Below are 13,526 nucleotides of genomic sequence, written 5' to 3'. Positions count from 1 at the left end.
TCATTAGCGTTGGCCCTGTCTGCTGTGGAGACCCTGCAGTATGGCTGGAGGAGAGGCAGAGGAGGCCCAATGGAGCCCTGCATTACATGCCCTTCAGACAGACTACCACATGTGTCCTCACACACCATCAGCAGTCTCCTTTTGTCTATTTTCACACCTTTCAGCATCAAAACACATGGCCTTAATACACAAGCCACATTGTGCACAGCTTGGTGTGATGGACACATATGAGAGGGTTGAGAGTCCTTTCCCTCCATGCCCTTGACGTTAAGAAATGAGCTACAAGTCACACCTTTCTGGTAGTATTTATTGTTATTTTTCAGTATCTTTCTGGCTGAGAGCATCCAGACCGCTTTACTCCTAACCCTGTGGCTTTGGCTCGTTAATCAGGCCTCACAAAAGGCAGTCTGACTGGCTCTAATTTGAAGCAAAGGCCAATTACACTCTTTTTCCGGAACAATAAAGTTCTTCCCACGCAAGGTCAGAGTCCCTCTGCCCATCCACATCAGCAGTGGCTCGCTGTTAACAAACATCTGTCCAGCAGACTGGGCCGAGGGCTTCCTTCTTGTTCACAAGCACACAAACTTAGTCAAATACACACAATCACATGCACATTCACTTACTACCTATAGAGAAAAAAGAATAGCGATTGTGTTTTAACTTTGCGGGACAAAGGCTTTCTGTGCAGGCTGGCGAGCTGCACTATCACTGTGTGTACCTAATCAGCCTGCCATTTCCGCTGTCCGTGTGCCGGCGCTTGCCCCAGGTCTCCCACAGAAGAATGACCCTTTTGTGCGGCACTAATGTGCAAGCGTTTAACTTTGGTACCGGAGAGCATTTTAGTGTTTATATCTCCTGATACATGTAGACACAAAGCACTTTGTCTGGCCTCAGGTTTTTCTGTATGAGTGGCTGAGGTGGGGCAGGCCACTAATGCTGGTGCCACTTTTTCCATTTCAGACAAATGGAGTCCTTATGTAGCCCAGTAAGGATAGGAAATGAGAGCAGAGAGAGGGCAAACACGCTCGGGTACATACGGATTCAAAAAAACCCTTCATGCTTTTTTGGGTTGAAAATACTAAGACCGTGGCTGTAAAAACAAATGGATAATATCACTGGGCCACTATTTTTAGGGGAGGCTGAAAAAATTGGCTTAAATGTTGGCATTGTAGTTTTGGGCTTTTTTAAATCATAAAGTAAAGAAAATATAGTACTACTTAGTCTGAACATTAGTCTAAGGTGTGATATTTTAAGACTGAACATTACTAGTACCTATTGAGGTTTACAAATATTACACCTCTTAAAAGAATATAGAAAATCCCTTAATATTAATACAGTACATTGGGCCAGTAAGACTTTTTTTATATTATTTTTTTTATATCAATTAGAAAAAAATATGTAATTATCAGTTACTTGTACAATCAACATCAAAATAAAAAAGGTGGGTAGCTGTGTTCTGAGGTGCTTTATACACAGATAGCTGTGTATGTCCTTTGGCTTCTCATAAAAATAAAAATAAACACTTTTCAAGTCTTTGTTTTATTCATATTAAATGTTTTTAGAGCTGATTTTATCTGATATTATGTCCCATGCCCTAGTTAATTTTTTGACCCTGGTGTGATTCCTGGTACTTAATGGGAGAGACAAAAGACAATATAAGCATTTACCTGCTTGCTAATCAATATTTGCCTGAGGGAAAGCAGCAGAAGTGTGATTGTTTTAAGCGTCTGTGAATAATACACCCCGCTAAAACAAATATCGATAATATTGTACGATTTGACATTCTAGCCCAGGATTTTGTATTTAATTGATCCTTTTGATCTAACGCTGCTTTGTTTTTTTGAATGGTGCTGTTATTGCTGTTTTCTGCCTAGTGTGTGGGTATTAGCGATGTGTTGAAGTAAAAATCATTCTCAATTGGTTATGACAGACAGTCAGTCTCAGAGTTGAAATCCAAACCTTTCTCGCAAATTTTCTCCACTCAATGCCGATAAGTGATTGACATATTGCACTTCAGCATGCTGAACGTGTACCGCTGGAAGGTTGCTGATGTTAGCGAGCGTGTTGACCGTGAGCCAGTGAAAATAAGCAGAAGAACATGAATTCTCTTCCGGTCTTAATGAATGTCTTTGATATGGCGCATAATGAAAACTCTACTAACTTGAGTTTGTGTAACTTCAGGGGAACGTGCTCTGCGCCATCATAGAGGGAAGTTCAGGTGTCTCAGTAGCGACTCGAAAAGGCGCCAATTAAAGTCAAAGAGGCTTACTAGAGGGAGCGAGGGGAAGGAAATCAGATCTTAGAAGCAGCTAAGCTTCAGTCTGCAAATTTTGTGTGATGAGTGGAAAGACGAGTGGCTCCAAGTCTCTTGTATGCGAGCCATTGCTGTGTGGTTTTTTGGGGCTGCTGTCTCTCCCTGGATCCAGGCTTTGATATACAGTTAGACCTTTGATGGAGCTTCTATACCGGGGATGGAAAGGGAAAAAGAAATGCAAGGGAGAGAAGAAAAGAGAGAATAAAGGCTTTGAATGGTGTCTGGCTTTGGATGTTAACGCTTGTGGGTTGTCTCCCTCCTTACAGCAACTCTACGCCGCCCAGCTGGCCAGCATGCAGGTCTCTCCAGGAGCCAAGATGCCTCCGCTGCCCCAGCCCCCCAATTCTGCCGGGCAGATCTCCCCATCTGGCTTGAAGAACGAGAAGAGGGCCTCAACTCCCCTGGCTCAAGTCAAGGTACAGTCCCGGCCCAGTCTGCTGCGAGTGGAGTGGTGCTTGACCTAGTCTTCTCCACTTCCTTGTTCACTAAATCAGCTGTGGTAGGTACAGCAGCGAGCAAGTGAGCGAGAGCTCGCCACTGGTTCTCCTCTCGCTCCGAACCCATCAATCTGGGCTGCTTTTACAAGGCACCCGCTCTCTCAAGCAGAACTCTGTGGACAGGGTTGCTATGGCTTTCCCTGCTCCTGGAGAGCAATTTTTGGAACACATGGTTTCTCGTGACAGTGACTGGCCCACGTTTTCCTGCGCGTTACATTTAACTTGGACAGAACAGAGGCAATGACATCAGAGGCACATAATCTAAATATATTGATGAGGCTACAATGATGTGATGACTGTCTTTTGTTTCTTTTATAAGATCAACAGTCGGGTGCTCGCAGCATATAGTGCTTTTCCATCAGTCTTCGCTGATATATATCATCATTTTGCTTTTTTGTGCTGCAGCTGTAACCTAAAACACTTGCACATTTGGAAAAGTTTAGTTTAATATCACAATAGAATGGGGGTAAATCATTGAGCTGAACAGTAGTGTGTGCGTAGCGCCCGTAATCCCCTTCAGTTGCTCAGCTAAGCTGCTCCTCCGGGGCTTTTGGAGCTCTGCCCTTGGAGAGCGCCGACATATATCAACATCTCAGAGCATACGGTAAGATCATTGGCAATTACACTGAGCCAGAATTCAGAGTCGGACGGAGTCATTTCTAGACACTCTGTTCATTTAGCCAACGCGTGTTGTATGAGATAAGTTATCTTAATATTGATCAAAGATGTTGCGTGATTTTTGCCCCGTTAACTCCATATGTAGATACGCTGTGCTTAATTAGCTAGCAATCTGTTTGTTTGTCTAGTTGAAGCGTAATTGAACGACAAACTGTTATTGGCAGTCAGATTTGTAAAGAGCTGGGGGCAGTCTCTGTATGTGGCCCATCTGTTTGGACAGTACAACACTGCCAGTGAAATCTTTTTCTAGCTTACACAAGATGCATTAATATGGTTAGATGTGCTTTTAATGTTGTTCTGGACTGATGATACCATTTTGACACATTATGTATAGTTTTACTCGTCAACTAGCCTATAAGCTACCGTTTGTAGGTTTTGGGGTCAGTAAGAATTTTTTTTACGTTTTTGATAGAAACTCATATATGCTCCTCAAGGCTGCATTTATTTGATTAAAAAACAATAAAACAGCAATTTTGTGCAATATTATTACAATTAAAATGAGGTGTTTTCTATTTTATTATACTTTAAAATGTATTCCTGTGATGGCAAAGCTGAATTTTCTGCAGCCAATACTCCACACTTCAGTGTCACATGATCCTTCAGAAATCATGCTAATATGCTGATTTGGTGCTTAAGAAATATTTATTCTTACTATTATTAATGTAGGAACAGCTGCTTAATATTTTTGTGGAGACCGTGATACATTTTTTTTTAGGATTCTTTGATTAATAAAAAGTTCAAAAGAACAGCATTCACTTGAAATAGAAAACTTTTTAGAAAACATTATAAATGTCTACTTTCACTTTTAAATGAATAAAAGTATTAATGTAATGTAGTATGTAATTTCTGGAAGAAGAAAACAAATCTGACCCCACACTTTAGAATGATAGTGTACGTCCCAAAATCTATTACAACCACAGAACACAAATTAGAGCTGTTCTCCTCATAGGGATCACATTTGGTCACCACAAAGACAACAGAAAACACACACTTAACTGTAATACATTCAGGCACAACAGCAACAAGCTCTCTAGCCTGATTGCATTTGTTTGAAACAGGATGTATTAGCTGTTAACCATTTCTCTCGGGCCTGAGAGCAGGTGAGAAGATAAAGATGTGTGCTCAGACAGAGAGGGTTTTAATTAGCCCGAACAAAGCCTGGCCCTCACTGCACTGAGGAGCTACAGCATGGCACAGAGCCTGGCTATGAATACAGAACCCATGTCTTGGAGGAGTCGGACTAATTAGTCTACAGTAATAGCCTCTGGTGCATTGTCTTTTATGTAAGGTGGAGAGCATCTCTCTATAGGACAACCCTGTTTTAACAGAAGCTTTCTGTCTTTTTTTGTAGGAGGAGGGAACACAGCCTCTCAACCTCTCTGCCAGGCCCAAGACAGCTGAGCCCGTCAAATCTCCCACATCCCCAACACAGAGCCTCTTTCCAGGCACCAAGAGCAGCCCGAACAGCCTGTCCAAGAGCGGAGGCATCCCCAGTCCCATCGGAGGAATGGGTCGTGGCTCGTCTCTGGGTAAAACTTTGTATTTCGCTTGCTTTTACAGTTCTAAGTAGTGAAATATTTTATAATTATTAACATCCTCACAACTGAGAGACTAATTGTATATTTCTGATTCTTTGTAGTGTGGAATAAGAGAGTGAACTTGACAAACTCCCTACTCATAATCTCTTTTAGACCCTGCCATTTTGAAGCAGTAAAGAGTAACGGATGCCGTTGCTGTATATTTGTTTTCAAAGCTTGTAGTTCATCTCTCATATTAAGATTTTTTTTTTTGGAAGCTGCTACTAACAGTTACTAAAAACAGTCTTTCATTAAAACGACACTGTGTTGCTCATTTCCCTCCTCCTCTTGGAGTTGGGCTTTGAACACAGGCTTGGTGTTTGTTTTTCTACTATTTCCGAGATTTAACTGCCATCCCGCCTCACCTCACTTTGATCCGCTAATTACAGAAAGGCGACACACACTGAGATTGCTCCCTTAGTTTCCTGCTCCCCCCACATGGAGTCGGCCACACTTACAGTGCACACATGCAGACTGTATTCACAAGACCTCCTACAGTATATTGTGTTTCACAATTCGACCCTAAGAAGATGTGTATTTGTCTCCGCAGACATTCTGTCCAGCCTGAACTCAACAGCGCTGTTTGGAGATCAGGATGCAGTGATGAAAGCTATCCAGGAAGCAAGGAAGATGAGGGAGCAGATTCAGCGAGAGCAGCTTCAGCATCATCAACAGGGAATGGAGGCAAAGCTGTCTGCCCTCACCAGCATGGGCCTGAACAACTGCAGGGTTGATAAGGTGAGCGCGTTTGACACCTGTAAAATGTGTTGGGTTACTACTGGGATTTTGGATTCTGGAATCAGATTATATTTAAGTGTTTAAATTGGAGTATAACAAACTATTTTAACAATAAATAATAGTAATAATAATAAATAATAAGACTTAAAAAAAGAGAGAGAAAAGAGTGTCACATTTAATGAAATACTCCTTTATCAACTACAGAGTCTCACAGACATTTATGCCCACCCCCCAAAAAAATCTTTCATGGAGGCACATGCAATACAATTCTCAGCAAAAAAATCCACTGTAACAAAAAAATACAGGCAATTAGTAATTCGATTTGAGTCTCTTTCTGTTGATAAAGGTGTAGTTTAAGAATCTTTTTATTGTCAAAATAGTACAAAATCACTCTTGCATGTAAGAAATCAAAGTACTGAGATTACCTCAAAACGTGCAATATGTAATCGATACCAGATTCCATTGCAGAAGTATATACCCAACACAACTGACTCTTGTTCCTGGCTTTTTCGCCTGAGGGTACAACAACAGCCAAAGCTCAAGGACTTGAGCCCACAGTGTTTTTTCAGACATGATCTTTAAAACCAATCAAGGTCTTTGAAGCACGTCCAGAGGAGTGCCTTTGATTGACATTGGCAGGGTAGATGGTGGATGGATGAGTGTGTGTGTTTGCATTTATGAGCAAGGAGGACCATCGTGGTCCTCTGGTGCCTGGCCTGTGCGGGTTCAAACTGTGATGTCTCTGCCCAATTAAAGCATACAGGCAGCCCTCTTCAGCCCCTGGTGTGGGACAGGCCCACTTTGTACCGGGAGCAGGCATTCTCTCAGGGATTCCTTTTAAAAATATCTTCAATCAATGAGTCAATCAAGAAGCAGAAAAACAGACACCACTACCATCTGATTGATGCCATATTGCCAGTTGGCTGTGAGACGCAGGCAGGAACTGGGAGTGGAGGCTCATTAATTTTTCACCACCTGATTACTTTAAACCAGCATCTTAAAGTAGGTCAATGTATATGTAAAAAAGTAGAGGGACTATTTTTCAATCAACTTAGAAGTCAGGGCGAAAGACATGCCCCGATGTGGGTGGCATCGAAGGAAACTCAGAGACCCAAGCGCATCCTCGATAAAGGCTGAGCTTAGTCATTTTTATATTATTGCTGCTTCTCACAGCAATTTACAATACCTCTTTACTGCTCAAAAAGGCATTGTGGAAGTCGTAATCCTGTTTTCTCAAACACAATGGCCAACTCTAAGCCATTATAAACGGAGATATCACCTAAGCCAGTGCATTACGCGTCATTCTTTTGAGATTTCACACTCTTTGTTCGTGTTCTTTGGAGGTGGATGCGGTATGTGAACATGCAGCCATCACCTGTGGCTTTCTCCCTCCCCACCTCTTCCCTTATTCTACCTTCACCAGCCTCAACTCATCCTCTCCTTCCCTCTTTACCTCCCAAAATTGCTCTGGGGTTAGCTCATGGTCAGCCAAATGCGAGAATGTGCCGCTACATGACATGAATGTTGCTCCAGCAATGGCTGAAAAGGCACGTTTGTCAACAGGCAGCACACACCTATGGCTGCATTGTTCTTAGCAGGCCAAGCTTAACGCTTTTTTTCTCCTATTCTTTTGTCTGGCTTGGGTTTTGTCTTCACACGATTGTAAGGCCCTGCCTTTTAACATGGTTGTTTGGACATCTCAGCTCAGGTAAGCTTTATGTGTTTTTCTAAGTGGGGAGGAAATCAGTTCGGAGGCGACCCCTCTCTCCATAGCCCCCACCCCCCAAAAGCAAAAAGAAATTGAGCTTGTGGCTAAATGTGTTTTCCCTAAAGGACTTTGATGTAAGGGCAAGGTAATTCTGGGCAGCTAGCAGCGCAAAGAAATGGGCAGAGGAGGGAACGACAAATAATAATTAGGTGCTCTATCAGTGTGAAAATATGACCGGTATGCTTAGGTTATCATTGTTGCTATAGGTTACAGAGCACATCACAAAGACTCCCTCGTTTTTTGAAGTATCATTTGCAAAGACTTTCTCGTCTTTATTTCTTACTTTCCATCTGAGTTTTCAGTTGCTCCCATATCTGAGAATGTAAGTTTATGACCTTAAAATGTGATGGAAGAAAATGGCAGGCCTCTTTTGTACTGTTGCCTTGCTCAGAAGACTGTCTGCATCTGATGATATCATAAAGGCCGCTCCACCTCAGTCTGTTGCTAAGCCAAACAGACGTATTGATGTCGCAAACAACCAGAGGCCAAACAGAAGCTGTATTTTCCTCCTCATATGTTCCATATGTCTCTGAAGTTCAAACGAATGGAACTGAGCTAATTCTAATGCCGACATTTATTATTCTCAACATAATATGAAGAATATCCCTCTTTTTTCAATATTGGTACTTGGACTGATTCGGATATTTGCAGAGAAAGCACTAAAATAAAGATATTTTGGCGAGTAAAAAAACATTTAATACACTTTACTTTTTGCTTTATATTGTTGTTGCGCTTTTTGCTTTTTTATTTTTTATTTATTTGTTTAGACTCAGGGGCTATTCACATACTGTAGGATATTTTCTTACTTTAAGTTGGCAATATTTAAATTGTTATTCATATTTATTTTAAATAAATTGTGTGAAATTTAAAGTTCTATGTACATGTGCAGACTGACATCTTTGGATGTTTTTCTTCTTTTTTTTTTTTCACCTACCATCTCTTTAAAGACTGCATAAATTGTATTGAGTATTTTACCTTTGAAAAATATGTCTAGTCATTGCTCAATTTGCGCAGTTAACACATAGATCAGGGGCATGATTATTATGTTATTTTTTTTATTATTGCTATTGTATTTTTTAATTATCAATCAATAAATTGGCAGGCCTAATTGTTTCATATCATCTTAGAACGCTTCATTGATGCCTAAAAGCCAGTTGCAAAGTTAAGGCCACAGTAATGCCCTCTAGCCATATGTTTCTGAGGGGACACTTTACATGTCACGGGAAGAGCTACTACAGCCATGTACAAAACGGTAATGAACTGCCCGCTGTATATCACCCAGCGCTGCCAGCAGTCCGACAGTTGGCCTGTGCCTGCTGCTCGCGCCTAACGGACAAAAAAAGGCCTCTAAGTGTTCCAGATAAAAGCTTTCACTTTGGTCAGTTTCAGAATATTAATATTTCAGCACATAGCTTCACCTGACATAAATACTGAACGCCCTTTAATAACTGCCTTCCAGTCTGCTGTTTGGAAGTTTATCATAGTGAAAGCTTACGTGGAAGATTCTGGAAAGGTAACATAAATGGGATTAAGGAGAGGTTAAAATCATCTACTGGGGCTGTTGGTGGGGGATATTAAATATTGATTTATCCCGGTGTAACGACTGAGCTGAAGAGTGAGGCTAAGTGCTGCTTACAGATGGATCAATTCATCTTTTAATACAAAGTGTGTCCGTAGAACACAATGGAATGACCTGCATTCCTTTTTCTCTCACAAAGAGCCATTTCACTCTCTCTGAGATGGAAGAGCATCTCCTTTGAGTCTCCTGTCTTTTAGGTGCATGTGTAAAATATTCATGTTTTAGCGGTTGCTTGCTTGTTTTCTATTTGTCTTTTTCCCCCTTTGATGTCCCATCAATAAAAGAAAGCTTTTATGGGACCTCCAACAATTTGCCTTTTTTTCAAATATTTATTAAAAGTATTATTGTCTACAGAGGGCAGTTATACTATTTTATTATTTATTCCCTGTACAAGTACATTTTTCCCTCCCTGGAAAGGACAAAGCATTGTACATTTCTAGATCTGTTTTTTTTTTTTTGTAGTACTAGTTTTAAACTACTTTGTTTGATTTTACATTTTCAAATTGAATTTCACAAACCACCTAATGATGAGGTTCCACTCTGGAAAGAGCCCAGATTTTGATTTCAGATATTTCGCCCTTGCTAATAACCTACTTTTTGACAGATGTTGCCGTCCGATGGGGTCTGGCAAGGAGATAAAATATATTCTTGTGCTGACACTTCCCAAACTGGAATCAAAGGGTGAAAGGCCAGTGTATTAACCTATTGAGCATCCGCCGGCCTCCCTGCCCCCTCCTCTCACCTACATTATTGATGAGTGGAATATTCACTTTTCTCAAATCCCAGAGCACAGGGCCACAAACATTTAAATGGAGCTTTGCTCACTCTCCTCGAAATCCTCACCCCCTACCTTTAGACCCGAAGCCAATGTTTGCTCTCGTTCCCTCCCCGCGTGTGTGTGTTAGGGGCCTATTCACGCTTCCCTTTACAAAGACTTGGGGTATAATCTTGTCTGGTCTGCAGCCCTGGAACCAATTTTCTACCCCTTTTTCTGCTGCTGTCTTGGAAATTGCCAGCATCGGTTATTTTTGGCTGCAAAGTAAATCCTGCCGTACATGGCTTTGGCCGTCCAAAATTTGATTATATTCTGAACTCAAGCACGGCCCATAGCCAGCGAATGGCATTGTTGAGTATTGCTTACATTAATTCTTTGTTCCATTTGTTTGGGTATAAATAGCATTTTTTTCGTCAACATGTAAGGGTGGGCGCACATCTCGAGCTAGTTCTGAAACAATGCCATGCACTTACTCTTCCGCTTTTTTTCCCTTAGGTTAGACATGACTAAAGCTCAGCTGATTTTACACTGTGGTTGCATAAAATCACACAAATGGCCAAAACAGGGCAGTCATTCAAAAATGCAGTGAGGTCTTATACTCCAGACCTGCGAAGCTCTGCTTACGCCAGATATCCCGCAACAAAGCCGGTGTAAAGAATAGGCTACAATGGGTCATTTATGTGGCACCATATTGGGACAAAATCCCTTCGAACAGGTGCATAAAGAACCCTCTGTCTCCCAGATCATGCGATTCAGAGTGTCCATTATTATAAATAGATTGCGTGATAAGAGCAGAGAAAGCAAGGTCCCTCTTAACAGATCCTTGAGGACCCAGTGAACAGTTCAGGGTCATTTAAAGCCAGAAAACCCATAACAAAATCCAGAGACGCTGATCTCAGCTGAGCAGGATAGAAAAATAGCTCCGCAGAGTTTCTTTTACAGCCGAGAGATGGACACGTATAAAATGCTTCATTTCTCCCGTGATGTCGAAAGGTCAGATGTTGTGGGTAAATTTCTCAGTTTTATAAGCGGGCAAGTAGTCGGTTTAACATAGTTTAATCTGCAACCGTGCGGGACGTTCTAAAAAAACTTTGCAGATATGTCACAGTCCTCTAACGTCAATGTTTTTAGATTAAGTGGTTCTGGAAGGTTAAAAAAAAATATAATCTAGGATTGGACGGCCACCAGTGGAGGGAGGTCGCAGCCCCAAACACATTCTGCCAGCGGCAGCTCTGGGAGTCTGCAAGCGTGGACTACCGCTCGGGTATAAAAACCGAGCGAACCGCATGAAAGGAACTCTGGGCTCGGCGCGCAACTGTATGCGCTTTAGACTAAACGTTTTAAAACTACCAACTACTGGAAAGCTGCACAATTATAAATAACATTTTGATTGGTTACAGCAGGAATTGAAAGCAGATGAGGGGCAAAATAGACGTGCACTGCAGCGGCTTGTATAGGGCCTGGCTCTCAATACAGATGGCTGAAGCCACCTATATTGCTGATACACACAGTAAGAACTCATTGTAATAGGCTTTCAAAGCCTCCCTTTATTTCCTCTATCACTTGAATCTTTCAGCCAGGTGTGGAACTCTACAGAACATGTTGTATTCTCAGCTTTCAGACCCCAGACAAGGACATGGCACAAACAGTTATTCACTTGACCGTTGTGTTTTTTTTTTTTTTTGTTTTTTTTACCAGGTTATGATATTAGCCATGTGCACCTGGGTGACAGTAAAGGCAGATTACCAAGTCAACATGCTCGTGCTGCCAAAGCCAGTCGTTTGTTGTCTCACAATTGCCATTATCTGGACATGGCTGCAACAATTCATGGCCATATGGCTGAAGCCGGGCTATTTTTACCACAGGAAAAGCGTCACTCTATGGCAGTGTGATGCTTAAGTACAGGGTAGACACCAGCACAATGCGCTCCTGCCCGAAATACATGAAATCTGCGGGCAGCGCTGCAGTCCTCAGGCACATGTTCTGCGGCCGGCCTGATTAAAGCCCTCTCCGCTGCGCTGACATGGGCTCCTCGCTCTGGCTACCTTCCAGATGTTCAGAAGTTCCACCAGCCTTGCCATCGGCCCTTCTGTGTTATTACTTCAACGTGCAACCCTCCTCCATCGAAACAAAATGCATTCTGTAACTGAATTTGAGGATGGAGGGGGAAAAAAAGGATAGTGGAGGGGAGATTATTGTGGGTGTCTTTTTCCACTTCAGCTTAGGACTGTGTGGTTATAATTTTAGATGTGGGAATGAAGGGCTGCATGCTGAACTCATTTGAGGGAAGGGCAAGTCGTGCGCCAGAGAGGTCGTGGTTAGCATGGGAGGGGCACAACGTGTACCATGACATCTTTTCTTTTTTGCATTGTTTCCGTTTTTTTTTCTTTTTCGTTTCCCTAACCGCCCTTTCCCTTTCTCCTTCTCTCTGTACTTGCGGAGACTTGGGGCTCTTGCCATCTCGCTGCCGTAATGCACATTATAAATATCCTTTATAGCACAATGGTCACAGAGATCTGCTGGTAAGCATTTGCCTAACTGGACAGGCCTTTCTCAGGATGGGACATACCCTTTACTGCTCTTCTGTGGCAAAGTGATCAGTAAAAATTTAATGACACCATAAAATAATAAAATGCCATTGATTTATCACAGCACTTGATGCAGACAGTAGTAAAGCCGCTTTAGACCGTTTTCTTTTTTCGAGTCTTCAAACAAAAAGCCTGGTGTTATGCATATAAATTATTTCTCTCGATAATTTGTACTTAAAGCTAAAACATAAATTACAGAAGTTACAACCAATAAGTATATAAAACATAGTATATTAAATTGAATAGAAATTCATTGTACAATATTTGAAAGTGTGCACATCAGTTTTACGTTCTTATATTTCTCAATTACAGACTCAGTAAACAGTGTCACTATTTCCCATGGATATCATCACTTCCTAGGCATGAATGAACTCTCTACCTCACTCCATTAAGTAAGACCCATGACACTTTGAAGTGTCTAATCTCGTTTTCACGTACAATAGCTCTCATCCGGCTCATTCTTTAATTATTGCTCTGGAAAATGAGAAAGTTTAGCGTCTAAACAGCATTTAATGAAACTCAGTGATGGATGCTCCTTGTTCCCCAAACTGATGTTTAATGATCATGACTTTATAAAAGGGGTTGATTGATCAGAGAGAGCAAGCTGAGCAGGGAGGAGGGGATGACACAAGCTAGTAATTTATAACACCCCCCCACCACACCCTCACACACACAAATGCACACACTTAGACAAGTTGTTGGGCCCTTCCCCAGTGGACAGTCCACAGCGCATCGGCCATCACTCGTGCGACTAATCGCACATCAGTCAATTTGTCATTGGGTGCTGCGCCTCTTTCATTAAGTGCAATAATGCGGTCTGGTGATGAATACAGCCGTGTAGGAGGCTTCACGCGGAGCATGGCACACCAAGCTAGCGCTCCAACTTATCTTTACAAAGCCGCCTGAGCCCAGCGGGGACCGCTACATATGTCATAATTAGAAAACACTTAAATAAGCAAGGCAGAGTCAAGACAGGCAGCTCTTAATGACAGGCCATAAGCAGGTAGTGGTT

At 41.9% G+C, this 13,526-nt stretch overlaps 1 protein-coding gene across 25 annotated transcripts in view; it reads left to right on the top strand.

Moving 5' to 3' along the window:
• Positions 1 to 13,526, top strand: part of sox6 (SRY-box transcription factor 6) — a 150,235-nt gene that overhangs the window by 119,512 nt on the left and 17,197 nt on the right. For all 25 annotated transcript variants that reach the window (XM_079810553.1, XM_079810533.1, XM_079810551.1 and 22 more), the window contains 3 exons: positions 2,581 to 2,730; positions 4,841 to 5,018; positions 5,617 to 5,804. In XM_079810553.1, the coding sequence (XP_079666679.1) occupies positions 2,581 to 2,730; positions 4,841 to 5,018; positions 5,617 to 5,804 (516 nt within the window). The remainder of the gene's footprint in view (positions 1 to 2,580; positions 2,731 to 4,840; positions 5,019 to 5,616; positions 5,805 to 13,526) is intronic.

The sequence above is a fragment of the Gobio gobio genome (genome assembly GCF_949357685.1).
Source record: "Gobio gobio genome assembly, chromosome: 2".
Classification (NCBI taxonomy): Eukaryota; Metazoa; Chordata; class Actinopteri; order Cypriniformes; family Gobionidae; genus Gobio; species Gobio gobio.
The sequence above is the reverse complement of the archived record's forward strand: the minus strand, read 5'-3'. Positions and strand labels throughout refer to the sequence as shown.